Source organism: Schistocerca nitens, chromosome 2 (assembly GCF_023898315.1).
Source record: "Schistocerca nitens isolate TAMUIC-IGC-003100 chromosome 2, iqSchNite1.1, whole genome shotgun sequence".
Classification (NCBI taxonomy): Eukaryota; Metazoa; Arthropoda; class Insecta; order Orthoptera; family Acrididae; genus Schistocerca; species Schistocerca nitens.
In genome coordinates, this window is record NC_064615.1 from 461,215,130 (window position 1) to 461,242,916 (window position 27,787).

Sequence of the window (27,787 nt, forward strand, 5' to 3'; positions counted from 1 at the left end):
AGGAATTATCCGAATGGGGTGGAAATGTGTAGATGTTTTACGTACAAGTACAGACGAAAAAATCATTACAATTTCAAAAAAATTGGATGACCTGTTCAAGAGAAAGAGCAAGTTAGAAATGCGATGGTCCACCTCTAGCCCTTATGTACGTGCAATTATTCGGCTTGGCTTTGATTGACAGAGTTGGTGTATGAGTTCCTGAGGGATATCATGCCAAATTCTGTCCAACTGGCGCGTTAGACCATGAAAATTCCAAGACGGTTAGAGGGCCCTGCCCGTAATGCTCCAAACGCTCTCGGTTGGGGTTAGTATCCCACCACCGTCCCGGGGGGGGGGGGGGGGGGGTGTCTTCAGCCTGTACAGTCGTCAGCGAAGGCGTATCTGGGCACAATCCTGACTGTCACCCAATATTCTAACCCTCGTTTTCTTGCCCTTCCTAGCAATCCATCCTGGACTGCCCATGCGCACACAGGCGAGAGTTGCTACTACCTCATCTTCATGCTAGCCAAACCATACCTTCGCCACCAAGGTCGCCGGATCTCTCCCCAAACAATACCCTTAAACCCTCAAAAGAATTTTGGAATGCTGCTTATGGTGTACAACTGTTACCAGACAGCCATGTGAATCTGCATACCTGGCGTAATTCATGGTAGTGAAGTGGTGCATATTGTCCAGTTCAGTGTATGGTATTCCTGCGGTAGGATGGGTTTATTTGAAGTCGTGACAGAATGGCAAGAATGTGTTATCTATCGTGTTTGCACGTGCCCGTCTCCTCACTGTGAACGATGTTGCCCGATTTGTATGTCTACGCAGACTGAGCAGCATTTCTGTAAGGAATGGTGTACTACTCATAGCCATGTAACACGGCCTAACAATAGTGAAAAGATCATAGCTGGCAGGGACTGCTGACGAATGCCATCCTTCGTCAATGACAGTCACTTTTAACTCGACAGGAATTTCTTCTGTCAGTAAATGAGGGACTGCAAACACACTACGTTTGGTGTCGAATACCTCGAAAAAGGCCATTGCTCACAGTAGCAAAGCTGCACGTCTTCAGTGGGCCAAGAAGCACAGAACCTGAACTGTAGCTGTCTGGAGGCGTGTAGTGTGACTTGACGCGTCGCGATTTTACCTCTTTCCAACAGCTGTAATGCGTCGACTGCACCAACGCCCCAGTGAATCGTTTAATCTATAGCACTTAGATGTAATTTAAGTTGGAGGTGCTTCTCTGGTTTCCGGAGGCGATTTTTGTACCAGAACCTGGGTCCACTCATTCAAGTTTCCGTCAACATGAACCATGGTTAACTTCCTGGCAGATTAAAACTGTGTGCCAGACTGAATCCTGAATTCGGGACATTTCCCTTTCGCGGGCAAGTCTCTGCCAATGAGCTAATGAAGCACAACTTACGAACTGTCCTCACAGTTTCAGTTCCACCATCACCTCATCTCCTACCTTTTTCCAGGTGTACTGGTCCCGTAAGTCACGCAGGCGAACTTCTGTGTAGTTTGAAAGGTAGGAGATGAGATACTGGCGGAAGTGGAGGTGTGACGCCAGGTAGTGACTCGTGTTTGGGTAGATCACATGGTAGAGCACCTGCCCGCTGAAGGAAAAGGTCGCGATTTTGAGCCTCGGTGCGGCACACAGTTTTAATCTGCCAAGAAACTTTATATCATCACACACTCTGCTGCTGAGTGCAGATTCATTCTAGATGAACTGGGACGATTATTTCAGAATACTCGATGACCGGTTGTCGTCCTTCCTTCTACATCTTCATCATGGGTATTCTGTGGACATCTCCAATACCGGTATTCACCAGGTTGCATGGATATGTTTCTGGTTCAATGAACACTAAGACATCCTATCGCATCTGAACTGACCCGCAAAATCACCCGTTCCCACAGAACATCTCTGGGACTGTTAGGAAAAGAAGGTGAAACGTAACAACCAACTTACCCACAAACTGGTAGCTCTGCGATATCTTATCACCAATGGGTGGCTTCACCTGAGTATAGCATACCCGAAGAAACTTGTGGACTCTCTCTCTCGATGAAGTGAAACAGTTATCAAAACTACAGGTGGTGTTACCCGGTACTGGCGTGATGTCTGCAGGGAATGAATCTTTTTTCCGGTGTGTTTAATTAACCTCACTGGCTGCAGTTTGTCGTATCTCACTTTCAGCCACTCATTCTCGCAACTGAACATTACACTGAGTCTCAACAGCGGGGCCGCTGCATGTAGTTCAACAATAAATTGTGCCACTATAAGAATACCGCGAGACTGATTGGCTGCTGCAATACATACACTAATACCCAGCAGAAAATCACCTCTTTCCCTAGATATAATAAACGAAGAAGGATTTTCTACATACATTTGACTAGTTTCCCTACTGCACTGGATGGCTTGCAGTGTGGTTAGCTGAGTCAGAGCTGATGAGGAGTTTCGCACCTCGAATACATGTCATCTGGTTTAGTGCCCTCAAGATCGTATACAAGGTGTAATGGGTATCAGTGTAGATATTTCTATTAGTGACTGAGAACGGAGCACTAAGCAACATTACATCAGTATTTACGTCATCTGTTGACTAATAATTATAGCTATTACAACTTGCAAGTTTGTTGGTTGGTTAGTGCTTCCAAGTACATGTGGCAAGAGTAAGCCATTAATGCTAATTTTCTCCCTGGCAGCAGGCAGAAATGAGCTGCAGTTACGACAATGAAGAAAACATCAGGTTGTAAATTATATGACGTGTTTATGAGAAGAAAAAAAAACAACGACTAACGCACTGACGAGCGTACATATTAAAGTACCACATATAAAAGTATTTGGCACAGGTACTGACTATGGGACTGATCCCATAGGCACCTGTGGCCAGCCTAGTCGCCTCATTGTGGAGAGCGTCTGTGATACTTCGAAGTGTAGTGCAACCAGTTTTGTTCAGCAAGCAGGCACTAACAATTAATGCTACACATAGGATTCACTGAGTAAAGTACAGTGCCACAAATAGGACTCGGTGAGTAAGGTACAGAGCCGGCCGGAGTGACCGAGCTGTTCTAGGTGCTTCAGTCCGGAACCGCGCGACCGCTACGGTCGCAGGTTCGAATCCTGCCTCGGGCATGGATGTGTGTGATGTCCTTGGGTTGGTTCGATTTAAGTAGTTCTGTGATCTAGGGGACTGATGACCTCAGAAGTTAAGTCCCATAGTGCTCAGAGCCATTTGAACCAGTTTTGAAGTAAAGTACAGTGCTGCAAATTTTTTAATGTACACGTTGATGGAAATTTGAACTGTATCAACCATGTTATTCAGCTTCAAACATCTGGGTTCAGCAACTTTTGCTCTTCGGAGACTGCTACTTCTATAAATAAAAACCAACATTTTAACATATGTTGCACCTTTCCACTCATTAATTGTCTTACGGTACATCCGCGTCCTTTTGGATTAGTTGTCACTTAGAAAGTGAGTACTGATGGCATAAAAGCTAGCAATCAGAATAATATTTGATGTTCACTTACAGCACCTTCTAGACGCCTCTTCATAACGAGTTAGGCATTCAGATTGCATCATCATAATATTTATATTCACTAACGAAATTTGACGAAAATAACCATTCGTAATTTAAGAACGTCACAGTTATTTACATATACAACACTAGTAAAAAAATCAACTTCATCAGCTATTACAAAAGCTGTCAGTGCCTCAGAAAATGGTTAAATATGCAGCCACAAAGGTCTTTGATCGTTTTCTCCAAGCATAAAATGTCTGACATGTAAGAATGCAAATTTTAAACATAACTTATTTTTTGTGGATAGCTTATCTTTCCTAGGAATGAATATTAGCTTAAACAGTTTTGGTATATGTAATACATCAAAAAGATCTTTACCTGGCTGAGAAAGAATAGAGATGTCCTACAATATTTCAGTTGTAACATTAGTAATGACGAAGCCTGATACGCTCATTTTCATTGAGTTTAAACTACTGTGTCCTTTAGTAATCTGTAATTGGCTGAAACAGACAGTCACACAAAACAAGCAGGTAATGAAGTATGTATAAACATCAAACTTACTCGTTCCTTATGACTGCGATTTAAATCGCGCAAATGTCCCCTGTAACATGTAATTAACGAACAAACTAGCTGATAAATTTCAGAATAAAATTATGTTGTCAGTTACATAATTAGGAAATTTATTTCGTTTAATTTCCTAATAGTGTACTTGATTCTGAAAAATAACAGCTATGAATAAAATACATCTATAAACCAGACGGCACTGCATGAAAATGTTATAAAAGTAGGCAATCTTGTTTCTGTCTGCTCTCTGTGACATTTGACTAAGGTAGTTATTAAGTGTTTTAAAGACCTTGCTTTTACTCTCTGCTCGTATGAATGTAGGTAGCTCGTTACTTGAAAACATAAACTGTGTCACAATTGAATTGATCATTTATAAAATGTCTCCTTATCCACACAGGCTAGTTTAGAGAAAAACACAAAACTGTATGTTATGAATCAAAAAGTGCTTCCAGAACAACTATTTTTTTATATCAGTAGTGAACATCGCAAAATATATTTCACAGCAAAATCTGTTTTTTTTTTTTTTTTTACATTCTGCGTGAAGAAAGCTATCAACCTTCGAATTCTGTGAAATAAGGGCCATTTAGAGAATGACTTCAGAAACCTACTTCTTTATCCATCGAATATTTAAGGGTTTTTAGTTTTGAAAGCAGATATATAGTGCTAGAAGGTAATGTTTTGACCTACAAAAACAGTCTTCTTCTGTATCTGTTGTCTCTATATCTTTATAATGTCCTACACACTTGTTTGAGTAGTATTTCGTAAACATCTTCATGTCTTACATTGGAACACTTCAACTTTACGTTGGACACCAACGAAAAGTAATTTGCTCTGTCACTGACGGACTAACGTCCAAAGTGTGCGTCGTAGGTCCACAATTCAAATCAAATCTGTAGAATAGCTAGCGGGACTGAATGGTACATTTGACATGTTACACTTCTCTTTCATAAGATTCCATGTAGAGTCTGTCTTCCTTGTGCAATTTCAGCCATCACCTGTCAAACAAATTTTTTTCTGCATTGTCCATGTGGGTTCTAATTTCATTGTTCTTAGCACAATTACAGTGACTATTTTCAAGGAAACTGTTCCTTCTCCAGAAGAAAGACCATTTCAGAAATGAATGAAAATATCGTTGATTGTCTGCATCAACACAAAATGCCTCTGTAGCATCGAATGGTGGATCTATCCCTGGAGAGACACTTTTAGAAAAGTATGTTAGAAAATGCCTTTTAGAACTAATGATTCAATTGCTTAAAAGCGTGTAAATCTTATACTGTTCATTTCTCATGAACGGTGAACTGCACTACCATTCTTTATACTCGTCTATCTGTGTTGTAGTCTTGAACGGTACAAGTGCGGTACATGCAGAAACGCTATCTGATAAAAATGAGTCGGCAAAACTAAAACTATGTGACTTTGTTTTTAACTAACAAAGTGATTAGAAATCCAAACTGTAAGCTAAATATGCTGTGCAGTAGCGACCAGTGCTACAGTGCGTGACGTCACAATACGTGATTTGCAATTCCAACACAAAAAACTAACAGAATAAAAATGGTACATAAAATTACTGATTGAATTTTGAAAGGATGAATCACCAAAATGTTTTTCTATAAAAGTGTCCTGTGAATTTACGTACACAATCTGACTGACAAACTTCTAGACACAGAACAATGCTCACGCAAATGTAACACTGCACCATAACAAATAAATAAAAACCTGTCTGCATATTGAAATAAACTGTACCTAAGCTATGATGACGAATTTTGAAAAGTAAATCTAACTGTATGATCTAATTGCAACCCGACTATACCGTAAAATTAGCCCTAACGAATGTCATAATTATGTGACTTACCTGTGCCAACGGAAACCTGGTAAGCTCTAAGGGATGAACATAAAATTTGCAGCGCGGCAGCAAGTAAGCTAAAGGGAAAGAAAAGCCTTGCGTAGTGCAATGCAAGGACGTGCTACTGCTGTAAGCAGTTCATGCCTCAGTCACTGTGTTCCGCGAAGTGCAGAGTAGCGAGACAGTCAGATACATGACATTTCTCTGTAAGGAGACGGTGGTGGAATTCGGAACTTGCTAAATGACTCCAGGAAAGCTGATCTTTAAAAAAACTGTATCGAAAAAACTGAAACTCATTGTCTGACTATTACAAACATCTTTGCAAAATGTATCCTTTATGACAAATATTTCTCTGCCAAGTACTTTGTGAAAATGGTATAGGAGTGGCAAATCTGAGTGCAAGCCGTATGAATAGACAACTTTATTTATTCTCGTCCGAAGAATGAAATCAACTAACCCAAACCAATAAAGAGAGATTTCACTAAAACCTTCCGTCATTCAAACACATCATAACTGAGCGCAAGCAAGCACTGCAGTAACAAGAAATTTCTTGGCAGATTAAAACTGTGTGCCGGACCGAAACTCGAACTCAGGACGTTTGCTTTTCGCGGCCAAGTGCTCTACCGACTTTTTATTTTTTATTTTTTTTTATTTTTAAGATCTCTCTCTGTCCATTATTGTTCGGGGCGGACGTCCCATGACACCCGTTGAAGTTCATTGTTGATCCGTACCTCGTCTCCTACCTTCCATTTGCCCTCGAAAGACAAAGGTCCTGAGTTGGAGTCCCGGTGCGGCAATCAGTTTTAATATTCCAGGGCATTTAATATCAGCGTACATACCGCTGCAGAGTGAAAATTTTCATTCCGAAGGAAGCAACACTTCACCTCAAAAAATCTTCATTTGTGCAGTCAATGTTTACAAAATCATAATTCAGCCTTCTCTGGCCGCGCGGTTAGAGACGCCATGTAACGTATTGCTCAGCCCCTCCCGCCGGAGGTTCGAGTCCTCCCTCGGGCATTGGCGTATGTGTTGTTATTAGCATAAATTAGTTTAAGTAGTGTGTAAGTCTAGGGACCGATGACCTCAGCAGTTTGGCCCCTTTGGAATTCACACACATTTGAACATTTTTTGAGCCTTCTCTGTAACTTTACCTCTGTTCTCTGCAAGCCATTTCTATCCGCTCAGCAGCACAGCAAACATCCGACTCGGTCAGTAAATGCACTTAGAACGGCTACTTCAACGACAACGCTACCAGCAACCAAAGATCACACTGCATGTACTAGTAACCTCTGTGAAATAAAATGGCTCTGAGCACTATGGAACTTAACGTCTGAGGTCATCAGTCCCTAGAACTTAGAACTACTTAAACCTAACTAACCAAAGGACACACACACATCCATGCCCGAAGCAGGATTCGAACCTGCGACCTTAGCGGTCGCGCGGTGCCAGACTGAAGCGCCTAGAACCACTCGGCCACCCCGGCCGGCTCTGTGGCGTAACATATCGACTATTGGTAACTACTGTTTGAAAAATGTTTATTGTGCAAACATGAAATACGACACAGTCAATGAAAATGTAAAGCTCTGATCAATTTCTTCGAATACTAAAAATAAAATAGAAACCTTATAAGTAGCACATGTTAGCTTAAGTTAGCTGTCATGACGGTACGAATATCTGCTGTACGGTGCCGGACTCGTTTTGGCCGAGTACTCGATGCTGATAGGTGTATTGGCACATCGAGTCAGAATACTGCAGCTGTGTCTCTCGCTGTTGTTCGCAGAGACTACGGCGACGAACCCGCAGTTCCACGTGCAAATCCCGCGCACGTCGGCCAGCAAGTGCCACGTGGTGGTGTCGGTGACGCAGGCGTACGAGACGCAGCCGCCCGACGGCAAGAAGCGGCGCCCGCTGTACGCCATCGGCTTCGCCGTCTACGAGGTGCCGCCCGCCACCGCCCGCCTCACGCAGCACTTCGTCGCCGAGCACGTAAGTAGCCAAAAGTCTGCACCGGGCCCACCGCGATCCTAGTGCGCTAACATCAACAGAAGCTGTGACACCGAGAGGGATACAATATCACCAAGCAAAGGATATGCGCTAAAACATGGAAACGCCGAACACACAACACGGTTTCGTTCCTCAAAAGATGCTGGAAAACTGTTGCATTCAAAACAGCTTCCAGTCGTCTCGGAATGGATAAATACGGGTTCTGTATGGTTTTCAAGGGAATCTTATACCATTCTTCCTGCAAAATTGTCGCAAGTATAGGTAACGGTGATGGAGGTGGATAGCGATTAAGCACCACTCTTTCGAAAGTAGACCACAAAGGCTCAGTAATGTCATATGATGACTGTTGTGGGCAGGGAAGATGCAACAGTTCATCCTCGTGCTAACAAAACCAGTCCTGGATGATGCGAGTTGTGTCAGCACGCAGCCCCCCCCCCCCCCTCACCACCACCTTACTAATCGGTTAATGCGATAATACGACCGTGATCGTGTACGCCTAATGAATTTGGTTTTTGGCAAGGCTATCGTCGCCGAAGAAAATTTGACCGGGTAGTGGAGAGAAGTGTGCAAAAGTTGTTCTAATGAACAACGTGTTCCACTCCTCCATTTTCTACTTATTTGGATTTTGTTTAGCACTTAAAACATTGCCATCACTCACGTAAAGTACAAAACGAAAAGCCGGTACCACGTGAATCAAAGAGTCCACAACAAATGTTATTTAAATAATACAGAAATTAACACGGTCGCCAGCCCAATTGGGCGCTCTCTGTTCAATATCTTGGCGATAATAGGGACAGCAATGAAACGTAGCTGTTTGACTGCACATGTGGCAACAGCAGGTAGACATACATTGCTGACATCACAACACGTTACGAAGTAATAATGAACAAAGAAAGCCGCGCGGGATTAGCCGAGCGGTCTCAGGCGCTGCAGTCATGGACTGTGCGGCTGGTCCCGGCGGAGGTTTGAGTCCTTCCTCGGGCATGGGTGTTTTTTTTTTTTGTCCTTAGGATAATTTAGGTTAAGTAGTGTGTAAGCTTAGGGACTGATGACCTTAACAGTTAAGTCCCATAGATTTCACACACATTTGAACATTTTTTTGAACAAAGAAAACAATTGCCTTATGCCATTAATACATGGAAATGTTAATTTCGAAAAGATATTTAAAATCGTTATTGAAAAGTAAATGATGGACTGGAGGTAGCTCTTTCGTTGCGACAGTAATTTTCGTAATCTCAGATTAATGTTTCTTACATTCACAAGGTTCCTGGATATTTCTGGCTACGTACTTTGAACTGATTGTAATTACTTCAAAAATTTACTAGTTGGAATAAGCAATTATTGTCTTTCAACAGACTGGAAATGTCGAAATACTAACCAGTATTGCACACAACAGCGTTATTACAATAGACACAGAAATGAAATTTATAAACTTAGCTTATAGCTTTCTTCGTTTTGAGACTGCCGAAATTATTTTTAATTACTTCACATTGTCTCCATTTAATTAACAAGAATAACATTGCCTCTAAATATTATTGAACAATACAGTTAACTTATTGAGGCTTCATTATTGGTTACCGTCAGTTATCTTTCCAGCAAGCAAAGAAAGCTGTCAGTGGCAGTCTTTTATTACTTTTTTTTTAGCTTTAAACAACGAAAATCAGGTAGTCAATAGCTGAAAAGGAACTGAACCCTAACTAGGTGACAATGACTGAGGACAATGACATGATTAGGTAGCTACAGTTTGTACGTATGTTACTTATTATTCATTTAAAATCACTCATATTATGCCACCGGGTAATCCTTCGCTAAGTTCCGAACGTGAACGAAAATGAAACGTGTTCGTTGCAAATTAAGCCGTCGTCTTCGTTGACGACGACAATGCCCCTGTTGCTCCATGTGATACTGCGGGCATGCCTTGATCAGCAGTGACCAATTATGAGGCAGGATATTTACATAGGCCCGGCTTTCTACTGTACATACCATTTTGGTGCGCTCTGTCAACAACCGTGAAAGTGTTCCGTGTGCTCTGCGCCGACGTCACACTCGCGTCAGAAACAGCCCTACTACCCAAGCTTTTGCTCTCTGTCCGCAGCTCGTGGTCGTGCGGTAGCGTTCTCGCTTCCCACGCCCGGGTTCCCGGGTTCGATTCCCGGCGGGGTCAGGGATTTTCTCTGCCTCGTGATGACTGGGTGTTGTGTGATGTCCTCAGGTTAGTTAGGTTTAAGTAGTTCTAAGTTCTAGGGGATGCCGGCACGGTAGCTCAGCGTGTTCGGCCAGCGAGCCGGTTGGCCGCTGTAATAAAAAACTGAGTGGAAGGATCAACCACCGAACTTGGACAGGATGTCTGGCGACGTCGGCAACGACCAAACACAACGATCAATAACGAACAAAATGAAAAAAAAGAAAAAAGTAGAAGAAAAAAGGAAAAAAAGGGGGACTGATGACCATAGATGTTAAGTCCCATAGTGCTCAGAGCCATTTGAACCATTTTTGCTCTCTGCCAAAGCTATTGCTTTTCCTAACATTCCCTAACGGCATCAACCCAGAATAATCACAATATAATATACAATAATTTATACTGTTTACAGTACATGTTAAATTTCTTATTAACGTATAGTAGCTAAAGTTTTACAGAACAAGTACACCATGTTTACAGTAAACTTCATTGGCAAAATTTTTTGAGTAGAACATCTGTGTTATGGTAAAAAAAGGAGCCCTGTCCTCTTCGTACGCAGCATCACCACTGGGGAACAAACACTGTACCCTGGGATGAGCCTGACCAGCCAAACTGGTCACATAATCCTCGGCAGTGACGTGAAACGCAGAGCAACCGTGAGGCGCGTGGAACACCGCGATGTGGTTGGTCAAATCATCGCAGAAGAACTGCCATCTTTTGCTCTTGGGACGTAAACTCGACCAGAAGTTGGAAACAGTGTGAAACAAGACTTATTCGTGACATTCTTCCAGTGCTCTATAGTCCAGGTCTTACGGCTTCGACGCCACGTTCCCCTGTCCCGCGCGTTTCCAACACGGACGTGTACTTTTGTAATTCCAGCTCACCTTCCAATTCCCTGATTGCGCAGCTCCCTTCTGCGACGTTCAGTTCAACAGTGGCACTTGCAGCAACCGCCCTCTTATTTTTCACTACAATCCTCTTGAAGACCGTCTGTCTCGGTGACTTCTCTCCGCGTTGTGAATCAGCAAATGTTTTTTCGGACTTTCTCTGCAAACGGTATAAATGTTCTGTGCTGTATTTTGAAACACCCTACACTTGGCCTACCCTGGTTACGGAAGCACCTACTAAGAGCACCAGCAATTTGTCTACGTTCTAGTTAACTTAGCTCTGACATAAGGCCTTCACAGCTACATTGTACTGACTATGAATGACACTTGCAGCGCCTTGAGGACACTGTACAGGTGCCGTTCGTGGTCAAATAAAGCGCAACCTGCAGGCTGGCCTAGCAGCTGCATTTATGTTGAAGCATGCATTTCTCGCAGTGTTTTCATATTTTTGTCCAACCCCTGTGCATGTGTCAATATAGACAATCGTTGTACAAGGAAATATTTCTCACCAAGCAGCAACCAACATTTATATGAGTAACATTCCACATTGGGAGTGTAAGACTCCATTTTCACTGCACTTGAAAATAACACACGTTAGTCGAAACATATACAAAAATAACAATAAACTGATGAAATACTGTGTCTAGTTCTAATTTTTTTCTCACCTTCCCTGTTCAATTGGCGAATGGTACGAAGGAAGGACGACTGTAGATAAACACCCGTATGAACTCTATAATCACTCTCAAGTATTCGTCATGTTCATCTCGCGAGATGTATGTGAGAGGAAGTAGTATGTTTGTTGCTTGCTATAAGGTTTTTCCTCTGTACAATGAAGAACACAGCTACACGTCCAACTGTCTGTGAAATAATGCTTATTAATGAATTTTTAAATAAATGTGAATTATATTGTTCTTCTGTTAAACTTCTTATCACCACAGGATGTGAAAAATATTGTCTTTTTCAGGTGCAAATAAAATTTATTTTAGCATTTCGTTAACAATTTACGAGTAAAAAGTAAGAATTTGTCTCTACGTATAATGAAAGAAAGAATATATTAAGTGAAACATTTAATATTTGAAATAGTTCTATTCTGTGTGGTAGAGCTCGAATCATGGCTCCACAGATAGCCCCACCTTGCCCATAATGAAACGACTAATCTGCATTTGTGCTCCAGCGTTCTGCAACTGATGGTCACCCACTAACACTCATTTGCAAAATGACTGCAATAAATTTTCAAATGTCGTTCAGGATGACTGTCTTCTTCGTCAATCAGGTAAATCGTAAGTAGGATCTTCATTCGTGTCATCAACATCAAAAAGACCACTTACGATCATGTTCAGATTCTTGGAGTACGCGAAAAATCTTTGCGTCGCAGGTGGACTAGTTGCAGAAATATTGCTTCGAGTACACAGTTCACTAACAGTGGCGTCTCACATGCAACTTACTACGTAGTTTGGTTGTTGCGACTGCGATTAACTGCTTAGACTGCACTGTCATGAACCGGACTTACATGTAAACTATGAGTATTTACGTCCATTTTCTCATTTGTTGGATGACTAATATTACTCACGAGAGCCGGCCGGTGTGGACGAGCGGTTCTAGGCGCTACAGTCTGGAACTGCACGACCACTGCGGTCGCAGGTTCGAATCCTGCCTCGGGCATGGATGTGTGTGGTGTCCTTAATAAGGTTTAATTAGTTCTAAGCTCTAGGGGACTGATGACCTCAGCAGTTAAGGCCAATAGTGCTCAGAGCCATTTGAACCATTTGAACTCACGAAAGCTAATGGTGACGAACGCTGCCCGGAAAATTACGGACGTGGCAGCCTTCACCAAGATGTGTCCGTTACAATAACGGGCATGGCCTTCTTTCCAGTAGTGAAAACGTAATATTACGTGCATGGCATTCTAACTGTGATGTCAGATAAATATTGTGTGACCCTATCAAAATTACGAGAGGCCCTTTATCTACCACGTAGATCTACTGTGTCTGTTCTTTAATCTTTCGTAAAAAGTTGATATTTCATGAAATTCAAAGACTTTTTTTCCCGTTAGCAAAGTATGTTCGTCAGTTACCTACTTCCTAGATCTTGAACAGTTGTCTTAGTTTACCAAACTTTCAGAAATTTGCTCCAGGCTGCAAAGTTTTCTTTAAAAACAGTTTCCTATTTTATCATAACGGAAACTTGTCAGGATCACAGTGTATTTGCTATTGTGAAAATGCAGAGTTAACATCTGTGTATCTCCAACAGCAAATCATCCTGTCTTCTAAGCTTCCTTGCCCTCCTGTTCTGGGTTTTTACAGCTTGCTTTACGTTCACAGACTTTCGTTTTAAGATAGCGGATGATGCGTGCAAAAACTATATCATGACATCACCTGCTGACACAAAATTGCAATTTTGTTTAATTGTGTCCGTTAACAAACTAATTTGCCGGCACCACTCACTGTTGCTTAATAGAAGAGAAGTATCCCTGCATTTACAAAACTGTAATATTCTGGTGCCATTGGCTGAAAGTAATCTTTCCAGGCCGGCCGAAGTGGCCGTGCGGTTCTAGGCGCTGCAGTCTGGAACCGCGAGACGCTACGGTCGCAGATTCGAATCCTGCCTCGGGCATGGATTTGTGTGATGTCTTTAGGTTATTTAGGTTTAACTAGTTCTAAGTTCTAGGGGACTAATGACGTCAGAAGTTGAGACCCATAGTGCTCGGAGCCATTTTAATCTTTCCAGTGATTGGTGTTACTGGTTAATGCTCAAATATAACGCAACGAGTGACTTGTAAAAGTATAACTGCAGAAAAATGGTTCAAATGGCTCTGAGCACTATGGGACTCAACTGCTGAGGTCATTAGTCCCCTAGAACTTAGAACTAGTTAAACCTAACTAACCTAAGGACATCACAAACATCCATGCCCGAGGCAGGATTCGAACCTGCGACCGTAGCGGTCTGGCGGTTCCAGACTGCAGCGCCTTTAACCGCACGGCCACTTCGGCCGGCATAACTGCAGAGAGCAACTGCCGGTACTGAGACACACACACACACACACACACACACACACACACACACACACACACACACCAAAACAAAAACAATTAATGCGCAAGCCTTCTGCAAACTTTTTATTTTATTCAAATTATTCTGATGCACAGACGTTGGGAGAAATAGATCTGTAACTTGGTCCTACTGTTGAGAGTCCAGTCATTGTTGCTGTATGCACGAAATATTGATTCTGACCGAAATGATGACAGAATATGCATTTTTGGCAACTATTGCTAAGTGAGCCACTATGTTTACATGAATAGACAGAGTAGTGGGTTCCCTGGCTGGTGCTCTGAGGCGGGCCTTGGTCCTGGTATTGCAGAAGCCGCTGGACGTGACGAACCACTCGGTGGCCCGTGAGGTGGTGACGTTCTTCACGCTGCCTCCGGGAGACTACATCGTCGTCCCACAGACCAACGTGCCCAACTGCGACGGCAAGTTTCTCCTCAGGATATTCACCGACGAGCAGAGCAACATCTGGTAATATTCTTTCCTATAACACACATTTAACATCATGTAAAACTGACCTGTGAACATCTTTCAGAGGCCTCTTCAAAGATCTTGAAATACTTTCACATGGCATGCACTGCCTGAGACAAAAGGGAAGCATCCAGAACGGCAAGAAGAAACGAAATGAAACTTCATGGGTTGAGAGGGTATATCACGTAATTTCAGTGCTTATACAACTGAGTCAACTTTAAAAAGAACTTGACATCTTGAACCTATTTCTCAGTAGGCGATTACATCTCTCCTGCCAAGCATGCACTGATTTGGTAGGGAAGAATGTCATAAGGCCTTTGTATTTTCTACTGAGGCAAGCTGACCCATTACCACTGAAGCTGATAGTTGATACTGTCGTAATGGCACTCAGAAGGAGCTGACATTTGGGTCCACATGTTCTATTGGGGATAGATTTGGCGATCCAGCTGGCATAGGAACACCTCAATATCATGCAGACCGGTCACAGAGACACAAACCATGGGTATGCATTGACCTGTTAAACAATGGCACCACGATGCTCTCACATTGGAGGTAACATACGAGGATGCAGTCCTACCAGCAGTGACCTGAAGTGACACCTGATGGTTCCCCACATCATGATGCCAGGAGTAACACTGCTGTACTTCTCCAAAACATTGGAGGAATGGGATCTCTTCCCGGGTTGGCACCACACTCACTGACGGTAGGTTGTCTAGGATAGATTAGACTGCAATTCATTGCTGAATGTAATGTGTTGCCGTTCATTAGCAGACATGCTTCTTGGTGTTGGGACCATGAAAAATGCAGCCATTAGTGTTATTATGTTAACGGCAGCCTACAAATGGGACATTAATATCCTTGTACGGATGCAACTAGTCGCCAACCGATGTCAAGGGTTGACACAGAATGATGCAGGGAGACCATTACTTCTTTCCAGAGGGCAGGCGCAGATGTGAAGGGGTTATGATGTGCTTGGTGCACAATACTGTGGTACTCTCTTGCGGTGGTCAGGCAAAGTCAGTCAGAACCTTGGCAATAAGTGTACCTGCCCTCAGATTCCCAAACAGTCCATCATCAGGCCATTATCTCATTTGAATGCCCTACAAATGTGGATTGCATGATTAATTTTGTAAAAGGCCACCTTAGGCACTGTTCTCAGTCTGCATCCCAAAGTAGCTCTTATTTCATTTTATACTGGCCTTACTTAGACCTTGTGTCATTCCACACAAATTTGTAATAGGATCTTTGGAAAATGATGTGTTAATAACTTTCTGATTTAATGCATGAATTGAATTAATGAAGAAATGGATCAATAAATCAATGTATATTTCTTCTAATGGAAAATTTATTTCTCTGGTGTGGCAGCTAATTGTACAACTCCTCCAAATAACGTATTTATAACCTTCCAAAACATTGTTATTTCTCAGATTACCAAGAACAAAGAATAGCCTCTTATTAAACCTCTTTTCTATCTGAAACATCCACTTTGGTCAGTTGTGCTTGTTTAGAGGGTAACTAGCTGGTTTTGAACCTGAGGATGGAAAAAATGTCCTTTCCCCTTATTTGGCTGGCAAGAAGAGTGCAGATTGTGGTGCAAAGTTACTAGTCATCAATCTCCTGCTGCTAAATACTAAGCTTTTGTTCATTCTCTCGCGTGGAATATTACAGATTATTAGTGTTATTCAATGGAAGGAGGCTATATTCAGGTGCTGTATTTCACCATCTCCTTTCTCTTATCATCATGAATTTAAGCATGTTGTCACACACTAGCTAAGTTAATAAGTTAATATGGAAGAATGCTTATGAAATGTAAAGATGTACAAAGACTTATGGAATGTCATGAGATAGAGGTTGAGTTCATGTGATGCATGTGTCAATGGCATCTGATGTGAGTCCTTGCCCAGACAGACAGGATGATTGGGACATTTAAATGGCAGTGAGGCCATTAGGAATTTTCTATCAGGTGGTTATAATTCATGTGCAGCTACTCGTACAGACCCAGAGTGGGCTATATAGCAGAAAAACTTGTTAGATATGTCGATGCATTAATGCAGAACTGATTTACACTGGAAAAACAATTACTTCAACTTATGACCACCAGACGAAAATTTGACACTGTACCCTGTGTGATGGGATGTCATCCACACCTTCATTTGACAAGTCCTGATGTGAATGAACAGTATGCTTTATGCAAAAAGCAGCAGTTACAGTGTTGCATTGAGAGAGTATTGCTGACTGCAATGTCTGAGGAGAGTCCTGACGTCATGATTTAAACAAGATGATAATGAAATTTGAAAACACAGGTGAGCCTGGTGGTGCTCCTTGAAGAGGAAGGTATCCCATCCCAGTGGAAGTTATTGGCAAGGCTGCTGTTGCTGTAACTGACCATGCAGCACATGCCCTGGATAACGCTAATGCTTGTGCAGTGTCATGAGAATTGTCCATTCTACAGTTAACAGTATGGAAAGTTTTGCAGTCTATTTTGCATTGGTACCTGTACAAGATCCAGACAGTGCAGCAACTGAAACCTTATGATCCACAGCAACATTCTGAATTTCTCTTTGGTTTTTGGCATGGATACAGTTGATGAAGCTGGCCAAACTGGATGACAAGGCAAATTTTACACTACAGGATGCAGTGAATACACAGGACTGCTGAATGTGGAGTACTGTTAAACCATGTATTGTGCATGAAGAGGCATTGCACTCACTGTATGTGACTGCATGGTGTGGATTCACATGCACCTCTATTCTTGGTCTGTTCTTTGAAGAGACTACATCCAGAGTATCAGTCAAGCGTACCATGACATCTGCACATTATGGAGACCTTGTACAGCATGTGATTATTTCTTTGGAAATGTGCAACTGTGTGGAAACCACTGTTTTTACGAAAGATGGGACAACACCTCATGTTGCTTACCCAGTTAAGGATCTGCTTAAAGCAAGCTTCCACAAATGTGTTATCTCCACAGTTCTTCCAAATGCATGACCCGGAAGGACACCTGATCTGATTCAATGTGATTTTTTGATCTGGAGGTATCTAAAAGAGCATGTTTACTGGGAATATGTTTGTCCTCTGCCTGGACTGAAGGCCAGTCCACAGGAAAATGTTGCCCAGTTCCACTGGAGCTGCTGTGAGCAACTAACAATGACGTATTTTATGGACGTGCCATCTTCGTGACATTTCTGATGCTCATTCTGAACAAACTGCATAAGTGGAATTTAATAATAAAATCAACATTATGCCTTTATCACTTGTTTTACCTTTTCTGCCCACATTCATTCTTAACCCATTACATATGGAAACATGTCTTGTATTCACAGCGCCAGAGTTGTATGTGTTGGCCAAAGTTGGAACTAATCTTTTACCTGCATACATAGACTCCTCATTACCACATTACAATATTTATTAAGTTTTGCTGCCACGTAGTCATTACAGCCCACACTGGACCTCTGTGAGTAGCTGCTCTTTAATTATAACCACCCAGTGTCATTAAAACTGCACATACATCATCAGTCTGAAGGAGGGCAGTAGTACACATTTAAAGGCACTGCTAACCCAAAATCAGCTACAATGGTTTGGGAATGTACCAGTAATGTGTGTGATAAGTCAGCACATTATAAAGCAGATGAACAGACTAAGGATAGTCATCAATGAGAACGCAGAAGCAGAGGTTCAGAAGCAATTTCAGAGCTTACTTGAAGCAGTCTCTTGTACTTACTCACTATGGAGAAAGATATATCCTTAGCCAGCCAGCCTGAATAATAACTGTTATAACGTCAAGTTTAACAAATATATTTCAGAACGACACAACACATATAAGTCACAGAGTAAGTTGACAAGCAAGACATGTGTACACGTTAGCATTCGAATGAGCACTGAGTCCACAGTCTAGCGGCCGCTGCTCGGCTGGCCGCTTAGGTGGCGCAGCTGCTGCATGGCTGGCAGACAGCGCCGCACGTAGAGGACGCGCGTAATTGCGCGGCGGCGCTTTGAATGATCGGCGAGTCAAAACACTTTTCCCCCCTTTGAAATTGTTGCACTAGTCTTGATGAAGGTGTCCTGAAGATGGCTAACGTCCATAGGCGTTGTTTGACTCGCCGTAAAGTCTCGAGGTGAAGGCTTCCCGTACGGACGGAAGTGTCCCCGATGATAACGGGTCGAGATGACAGGAGACGTAGGGGTCGAATCTGCTGGGGCCCCCTGCACCAATCTGCCTGTTGCGGCAAGTCCAGTTGATATGACAGGAGACATGGACGATGTGTCGGCATCCGTTGGAGGAGGAGCCGAGTAGATTTGCTCTGACAGAGGATGGTCATCCGGTTCCTGCATGGGCACGTCTCCTGGTGGCGTCCGTTCTTGTGCTGGCATCGCGATGACGGTGAGAGGGCCGCGTTGTGAGTATTGAGAGATGCCAAGATCCCGAGCGTCAGGTAGGGCCAAAAGTGGTGTAGCGGCATTCGGAACAGGCGTTGCTGGCACACGAGGCCGAAGCTGGTCCGAATGACGCACTGCAACACCCGTGTCCGTCTGGATTTCATACAGGCGTCTGCCACGGTGTCTTAAGATGCGGCCCGGGCTCCATTTTGGCCGCCTGCCGTATCCCCGTACCCAGGCGAGGTCGTCGGCGGTGAACCGGATAAGGGAAGGCACCCGCGGCCGTGAGGTGGGAGGACGCAGAAGATGAACTAGCGTGCGGGGCTGTCGGCCATGTAAGAGCTCAGCCGGGCTGTGGTCGCCCATGGGGGTGAAACGGTAAGACGCCAGAAACTGGAGGAGCGCATCATCAGCAGCAGAAGAAGTCAGAAGTTTCCGCATCTGAGCCTTAAATGTGCGGACCAGTCGTTCAGCCTCACCGTTGGATTGTGGATGGAACGGCGGGGCCGTGACATGCATGACGCCGTGACGAGCACAAAAATCCGCAAATTCGGAAGAGGCAAATTGCGGACCATTATCAGTAACAAGAGTAGAGGGGAGGCCTTCCAAAGAAAAAATGCGGGCGAGAGCACTGGTGGTTGCCGCGGTGGTAGGCGACGTGCAACGGACAATGAAAGGAAAGTTAGAGTAGGCGTCTATTACGAGGAGCCACTAAGTACCTAAAAAAGGTCCCGCAAAGTCAGCATGAATGCACTCCCAGGGCTTCTCAGGCGAAGGCCACGGTGACAAAGATGACTTCGGGGCAGCGGCCTGTGACGCACGAGGGCCGCGGGCAGCGACCATGTGTGCTATTTCAGAGTCGATGCCAGGCCAGTACACATGACGGCGCGCAAGAGATTTTGTGCGAGACACACCGCAGTGCCCTTGGTGAAGGAGGCGCAAGACCGAAGCACGCAAAGACGCAGGTACCACGACACGCGGCGAAGCATCGTCAGTGGAAAGGAGGGTAACACCATCCCTAGCCATGAGGCGGTAGCGCAAAGCGTAGTAGTTCCGCAACGGATCAGAAGTCTTAGCGGACGGGCGATCTGGCCAACCCTTCTGAATACAGCGTAAAACCCGGGAGAGGGTAGGGTCAGAACCCGTAGCAGCCGCCAGCCTGTCCCCAGTGATGGGGGACCCGTCCACAACCCGCTGCTCGGCAACATCCAGGTGGAAACACAAAAGTTCGTCCCTATCGAATGCCTGATCAGGACCCATGGGAAAGCGAGACAGAGCATCAGCATTTGCATGTTGAGCCGTTGGCCGGAAATGAATCTCATAATTGAAACGAGACAGGTAAAGAGCCCAACGCTGGAGGCGGTGTGCAGCCTTGTCGGGAAGTGACGTTGATGGATGAAACAAGGAAACAAGTGGTTTGTGATCCGTAACAAGATGAAATTTTGAGCTATAGAGAAAAACACCAAACTTATTGTGGTGTCACCGCCAGACACCACACTTGCTAGGTGGTAGCCTTTAAATCGGCCGCGGTCCATTAGTATACGTCGGACCCGCGTGTCGCCACTGTCAGTGATCGCAGACCGAGCGCCGCCACACGGCAGGTCTAGAGAGACTTACTAGCACTCGCCCCAGTTGTACAGCCGACTTTGCTAGCGAAGCTACACTGACAAATTACGCTCTCATTTGCCGAGACGATAGTTAGCATAGCATTCAGCTACGTCGTTTGCTACGACCTAGCAAGGCGCCGTATTCAATTGATATTTATATTGGAGCATGTACAGTCAAGAGCGATGTACACCAATTATGGATTCAAGTTAAGTATTAGATCATCTACGTACTTTATTTGCAATTCTCAAGACATTGTCCTGTTCCAGACCTCACGTCAATCTGCGTGAGCTTAACGCGTGCCTTTCGGCTACCTCCGAGTGGCGTGGCTGTCTTGCTACGCCACTACACTTATGAAGAGCATAAATAATGGCCAAAGCTTCTTTTTCAATTTGAGAATACTTTTGTTGGGCATCCGTGAGCGTTTTGGAGGCATAAGCAATGAGTTGTTCCGAACCGTCAGAAAAACGGTGCGCAAGGACTGCACCGACCCCGTATTGAGAGGCGTCTGTGGCAAGAACAAGATGTTGGCCAGGTCGATAAGTAGCCAGGCACGGGGCCTGTTTCAGCATAGTCTTCAATTTCTGGAAAGCCGCATCGCATGACGCGGACCAGTGAAAAGGCACAGGCACGTTTTTATGCAACAGGCGATGCAACGGCTGAGCCACCGAAGCCGCAGACGGTAAAACTTGTGATAGTATGCTATTTTCCCCAAGAAGGCCTGCAGTTCCTTAACAGATGTAGAGCGAGGAAGGGCATCGATCGCAGCGACAGTTTGCTGAAGTGGACGAATACCATCCCGAGAGAGTTGAAACCCCAAGTACGTGACAGATGCCTGAAAAACTTGTGATTTCTGAAGCTTACACTTAAGACCGGCAGTCTGTAAGACATGAAAAAGTGTGCGGAGATTTTGAAGATGTTCTTCAGTGGTGGAGCCAGTGACAACAATGTCGTCCATGTAATTGATACACCCAGGGACAGGGAGGAATAATTGTTCCAAGAAACGCTGAAAGAGAGCAGGGGCGCTAGCAACTCCAAATGGCAAGCGTTGGTATTGATAGAGGCCGAAAGGCGTGTTAAGGACCAGAAACTGCCGGGAAGCAGCGTCGAGAGGAAGTTGATGATAAGCTTCTGACAGGCCAATTTTAGAAAAATACTGGCCTCCAGCAAGTTTAGTGAACAGTTCTTCAGGACGGGGCATAGGGTAAGTGTCGATGAGGCATTGAGCATTTGCAGTGGCTTTGAAATCGCCACAGAGACGAATATCACCATTTGGCTTAGCAACGACAACGACAGGAGAGGACCACTCACTGGAAGTGACAGGAATCAAGACCCCTGAAGTAGTGAGACGATCCAACTCCCGTTTTACCCGATCACGAAGGGCCACAGGAATGGGCCGAGCCCGAAACAACTTAGGCCGAGCAGTGGGTTTGAGCATGATATGAGCTTCAAAGTCGTTTGCACGGCCTAACCCAGGAGAAAAAAGGGACGAAAATGTCGTCGACAAGGAATCCAGTGGAGCATAAGGAGTAGCATCAGAGACAATATTGACAGAGTCATCTATGGAGAACCCAAAAACGCGAAAGGCATCGAAACCAAAAAGATTTTCTGCGTTGCTCTGGTCGACCACAAATATGGGAACAGTGCGAACGACGGATTTGTAAGATACCTCAGCATTAAACTGTCCCAAGAGAGAAATCTTCTGTTTATTGTACGTCCGTAATTGCCGAGTGACAGGTGACAGGAGTGGAGAACCCAACTGAAGATACGTCTGAGAATTAATTATAGTGGCATCAGAACCGGTATCCACCTGCATGCGAACATCTCGACCAAGGATTTGGACAGTGAGGAATAACTTCCCTGAAAGGGAAGAAGTGCAATTGACAGACAACACAGAATCAGAATCAGCGTCATGTTCATGAACATCATGTATGCGGTCGGATTTGCAAACGGAAGACACGTGACCTTTCTTTTTGCAATTGTGACACACAGCCCAACGTTGGGGACAATCCTCGCGTGAATGTTTCGTAAAACACCGCGGGCATGAAGGAAGTTGCCGGGGGTTTTGCTGCAGTTTCTTAGCGGGTTGTTTACGGCTAGGCCGAGGCTGCGCGTGGGAGCGCACTGCGGCCACGTCGGCCGGCGGAGACGCGCTGCACGCGTCGTCAACATCGCACAGAGGTTGTATTTCCCCGACCTCACCCCACGCCTCTATTTGCGCCCCAGCGGCGCGAGAAATTTCAAAAGACTGCGCAATGGAGAGAACTTCATCTAGAGTCGGATTCGCCAACTGAAGGGCACGTTGCCGAACTTCTTTGTCGGGCGCCGACCGGATAATAGCATCCCGTACCATGGAATCGGCATAGGATTCTTTGTGAACGTCAGTAACAAATTGACACTTTCGACTGAGGCCGTGAAGTTCAGCAGCCCAACTGCGATAGGATTGATGTGGCTGTTTTTGACAACGATAAAAGGCAACACGAGAGGCTACCACATGCGTTTGCTTTTGAAAATAGACAGACAGAAGTGAGCACATTTCAGCAAAGGACAAAGATGCAGGATCCTTCAAAGGAGCCAATTGCGACAACAACCGATAAATTTGAGGTGAAATCCAGGAAAGGAACAGAGACTTACATGGTTGTTCGTCTGTGACATGAAATGCCAAGAAGTGCTGTCGAAGACGTTTTTGATAGTCAGACCGGTCTTCCGCCGTCTCGTCGTAAGGAGGAAAAGGAGGTACAGCTAACGACGAGAAACGCCCCGCATTTGACGCCGCGACGAAATCGCGAATCGCCGCTGTTAGAAGCGTTTGCTGTTCAAGGAGAGTTTACAATAGTTGCTCGACAACAGCCATGGAACCCTGTGGGTCAACGGTGAAAAGGAAAAAATCCCATCCTCGTCGCCAATTGTTATAACGTCAAGTTTAACAAATATATTTCAGAACGACACAACACATATAAGTCACAGAGTAAGTTAACAAGCAAGACATGTGTACATGTTAGCATTCGAATGAGCACTGAGTCCCAGTCTAGCAGCCACTGCTCGGCTGGCCGCTTAGGTGGCGCAGCTGCTGCATGGCTGGCAGACAGCGCCGCACGTAGAGGACGCGCGTAACTGCGCCGCGGCGCTTTGAATGAACGGGGAGTCACAACAATAACAACTCTTAAATGAGTGCACTCTTTCAAGAAGTATAACAGTATACTAAAAGAAACCCAAACAAAGCTCTCAGGAGAAATGGTCAGTTACCAGCAACCCCCCCCCCCCCCCCCCCTTAAATTTACTTGCGACTATTGTCATAAGTATTTGCTTCATTGGTGCAGCAGATCTGTCACCCAACAAGATGTTCATAGGAAGATATTTTACATGTTCGCAAGAGAAAATTTAATATCACTATCGATTTTAAGATTATGAAACTTTTCCTTCACAATATTTGTGTATTTATATTCTTCTTATTTCTCTCATTTTCCACAACTCTGAGATCCTGTTAAATTAATTACACAAAATTTTCAGTATCTCCAAATATTTTAAATTATACAGTTACAGTATAAATTTTAATGTGTTTTACAGCTTTTCTTACAATTACCTCTAACGAAGTTGTATTATTCTGATGCTACATTTTATCTAAAATCATTTGTAGAAAAAAATACATGAGGAAGTTATGACTGAAGAAATTACATGCAGTTCGATGCTGGCTTATATTTAATTTTCTCAAGAGCTGATGATATAAAATTATTGTGTTTTCACTACTGCTACTACTACACACTCTCTCTCTCTCTCTCTCTCTCTCTCTCTCTCTCTCTTTCCCTCCCCTCTCTTATTAGTGTATTTGTGTAGGCTGTATGCTCCAAGGTATTTGTAATCATGCCAATCAAAGAATTCCAGCCTATTGTTTCATTTTGTGTCACCTACAGACAACCTCAAGCAAGCAGACAACTCTGCAGGTAAAACTTAAAAATCTTTCTGTTTTGAATCAAGACATCTTGAAGAAAAATCAAAACTTCGTTACACCTTTTTATATCTTCAGCTACAAAGGATAGTTCCTTTCATAAACGATATCTTGACAGCAATTTATTCTCATGCTTTTCTGCTAAAATAACAATCTATGACTTGATGTAGTTGGAGATCAGTTGTCTAATACTTTCTTTCTCCATGTAGTTACTCTTAAAGTGACATGGAAGAAGGATTCTTTCATTGTTCTCTGAGATTTATTATCTCACTACACTGCTTCCTCTATGATTGTGTCAAGTAATTAATCATACAGTCAGTTTTCCAGTTTAAAAGTTCCATAATCACACAAAAGATAAGAAATCTACTCACTAAGTTGTGGCAGAACACACACATAAAAGAGGGCTGTAATTCAGCAATCTTTTGGAGCCAGTGGCTCCATCTTCAGACAGTAGGATTGAAGGGAAAGGAAGGGGATGAAGGAAAAGGACCAGAGAGATTTAGGAAAAGGGTTAGATTTCAGGAAAGTCACTCAGAAATGTGGGTCAGGGTAGACTTAACACATGGGATGACAAGGTAAGACTGATTATTGGGGACTGCATTGGATAAGATAGATATTCAAATCTTGTCCAATGCAGTCCCCAACAATCAGTCTTCCCTTCTCATCCCATGCAGGAAGTCTACCCTGACCCGCAGTTCAGGGTGACTTTCCAAAATCTAACCCTTTTCTTAGATTTCTCACAGCCCTTTTCCTTCACTCCTCTTTCTTCCCCTTTATCCCTTCTGCCTGAAGGAGCAGTCACTGGGTCCGAAAGCTTGCCTAATTACAACCCTATTTCATGTTTGTGTTTTGCTGTCATTTTTTATCCATCCAGTTAAATAATTTTTTCAGAAATTGATTGTTTTTGTTGTTATATTAACTAAGTACACAAAAGTATCAGGTCAACAAACAGATCATTGTCATTGTACACTACAATCCATTCTTAAAATACAATTACAAACAAATAAACTCAGTACAAAATCTAAATTGACACACACACACACACACACACACACACACACATACACACACACACACACACACACACACACACACACACACACACAACAAGCAGTTACAAATCAATGATTTGTCATTGATTTGTGTCACTAGCATTCACTAACTGCAAACATCACTCTAGCATATTAAAAAGAAAAGATATCCATTGCTCAACTTTAATTTTACACATTACCATACTTAATGTAAATTTTATTTTAAATTTATCCATAAATTCATTTTATTTATACAAAAAGAAAGAGATGTGCAGAAATATTACTGTTTACATTAACTTTCAGGGAAGTGAATGACGACAATATGGTGTTCCGGAACATATCAACAGAATTCCTTGATGATGCAGTAGTGCTGGTAAGTTTAATCTTCGAAATTGGAGAGATTTAAATACATATATACTGCAATATGTTAATCTCTGCTTGCTTTTTCTCACTGAGTTAAGTGAGGAGATGTGAGGGAGGCAAGAAAGAAAGGGAGGAAGATTCTTTAATGTCCCTTTGTCATAAAGATCATTTGAGGCAGAACACTAGCACAGACCGGACTTAGAAAGGGATGGAAGTTGGCTGTAGCCTTTCCAAAGGAACCATCCAAGCTTTCAACTAAAGTCATTTATGGAATACATGCAAAATGTAACTCTGTATGGCCATTCTGATATGGGAGATGAGATGGAGTTGAGAGTTGGTGCAATAATATTATTACTCATACTTTAAAGGTCTATGCCAGTTATGAATTTTAGAAGACAATTAAGGTATCATGAATCAATGTCATTTCTGAAGAGATGCCATCTGGAATATTTTACCTTACTTTAAATAGATTTGGTTTCTTTGTGAGTATGTCTGACAAATCTGCATTCCTCCTGCAGCCACAAAATCCTGCTGTGTTGGTGCACAATAAATGTTGGACCCTCTTGTATGAATGCCAGGTGCTGCTTACAGCTAAAATATTCTCTTATATGAGGTGTTAATCACATTTACATGAGTTACATGAGTACACATTCTTAAATTACTACATTTTCATATACATTGAAATGTACATTATTCTTTTTAAATGAACAACTGTAAGTACATTAGCTGCAAATTCTGACATTTCTACCTCTTGACTTCTTTATTTGCATAACACTTCAGTTATCAGATATTCACTAGTCTTTATTTCATAATGGACACTTGTAGAAACACATAGCTGAAAATGGACAACTACACACTGAAGGTTGCACTAAAGGTGAATCAAGACAAATGGAGTTCATGCAATTATGAAGAAGACAAAAAGAGCAAGAATTTCTTGACATAAATGGCATGAGGTTCAGATACTTTGGATCTTGGTCTACCAGCAACTTGTAGAAACCTACTGCAAATATTTTCCATCACTGTTGACTTTAGAGGTCATATTTTTCTGTCAGTTTGTTACAAAGTTCTTTTTTTCTGGTTTTAAAATTGTAGATTCCATTTGCATGCCAAAATATTTATGAGAAATTGCTTAAATGTTGTGACTATTCAATTAAATTGTATTATTATTATTATTATTATTATCATTATTAGTTGTAGTATTAGAATGATTTAAAGCATATCATGTGGTGCTTTTATGAAGTTAAAACCTTAGCTCATTTTCCAGACTGGAATTAGTACATAAAGTCTTGCCTGCTGTGAATTCAGAAATGTTCATTCCAACAGTGTTCAGGAAAATCAGCTTATCACAAATTACTTGTCTTTTTTCTAGAATGTCTTGAAGACATTGAAGCTATGCAATAGTCACTTCCAAGTCCACAAGTTCCAAGATGTCTATTATAATCCCCAGAAAATTACAACCATTCATAGGGAACAACATACAGGAATACAAGCTGGTTTTCAACCAAACTGATCAACAAATGGTCACTATAAGACAACTGTTTGAAAAACACTGGAAATGTGATAAAAAGATTTATGGTCTGTTCATCAATTTTCTTCATACATATGACAGCATCCATAGGAATAGCCTATATGATAGCCTGTATGATTTCAGAATCTCTGAAAAGCTAGTGAGAATGGTGCAAAATTTTATGAATGGATCAAGGACAGAAGTGCGTTTCGAAGGGGTCACATCAGAAAGGTTTGAGACAGGTCTCAGGAAAATGGATGCTCTCTCATGCACTCTCTTCAGTTTTGTCTTAGAGACAATAGTAAGGGAATTTAGGCAACAGAAGTGAACGGGAGTACAGATGGATGGTAATTTCAATTGTCTCACATATACAGTTGATATAATAATGCTAAGTGAATTGATCCATAAGTTGAAAGAAATGTACCTGAAAAATGGACGACTATACACAGAAGGTTGTACTAAAG

General features: G+C 42.9%; 1 protein-coding gene across 1 annotated transcript in view; it reads left to right on the forward strand.

Annotated features, from left to right (window-relative positions):
* Positions 1-27,787, forward strand: part of LOC126236351 (calpain-9-like) — a 1,155,357-nt gene that overhangs the window by 1,111,642 nt on the left and 15,928 nt on the right. The window contains exons 9-11 of the mRNA XM_049945582.1: positions 7,689-7,894; positions 14,337-14,494; positions 25,757-25,826. Of these exons, the coding sequence (XP_049801539.1) occupies positions 7,689-7,894; positions 14,337-14,494; positions 25,757-25,826 (434 nt within the window). The remainder of the gene's footprint in view (positions 1-7,688; positions 7,895-14,336; positions 14,495-25,756; positions 25,827-27,787) is intronic.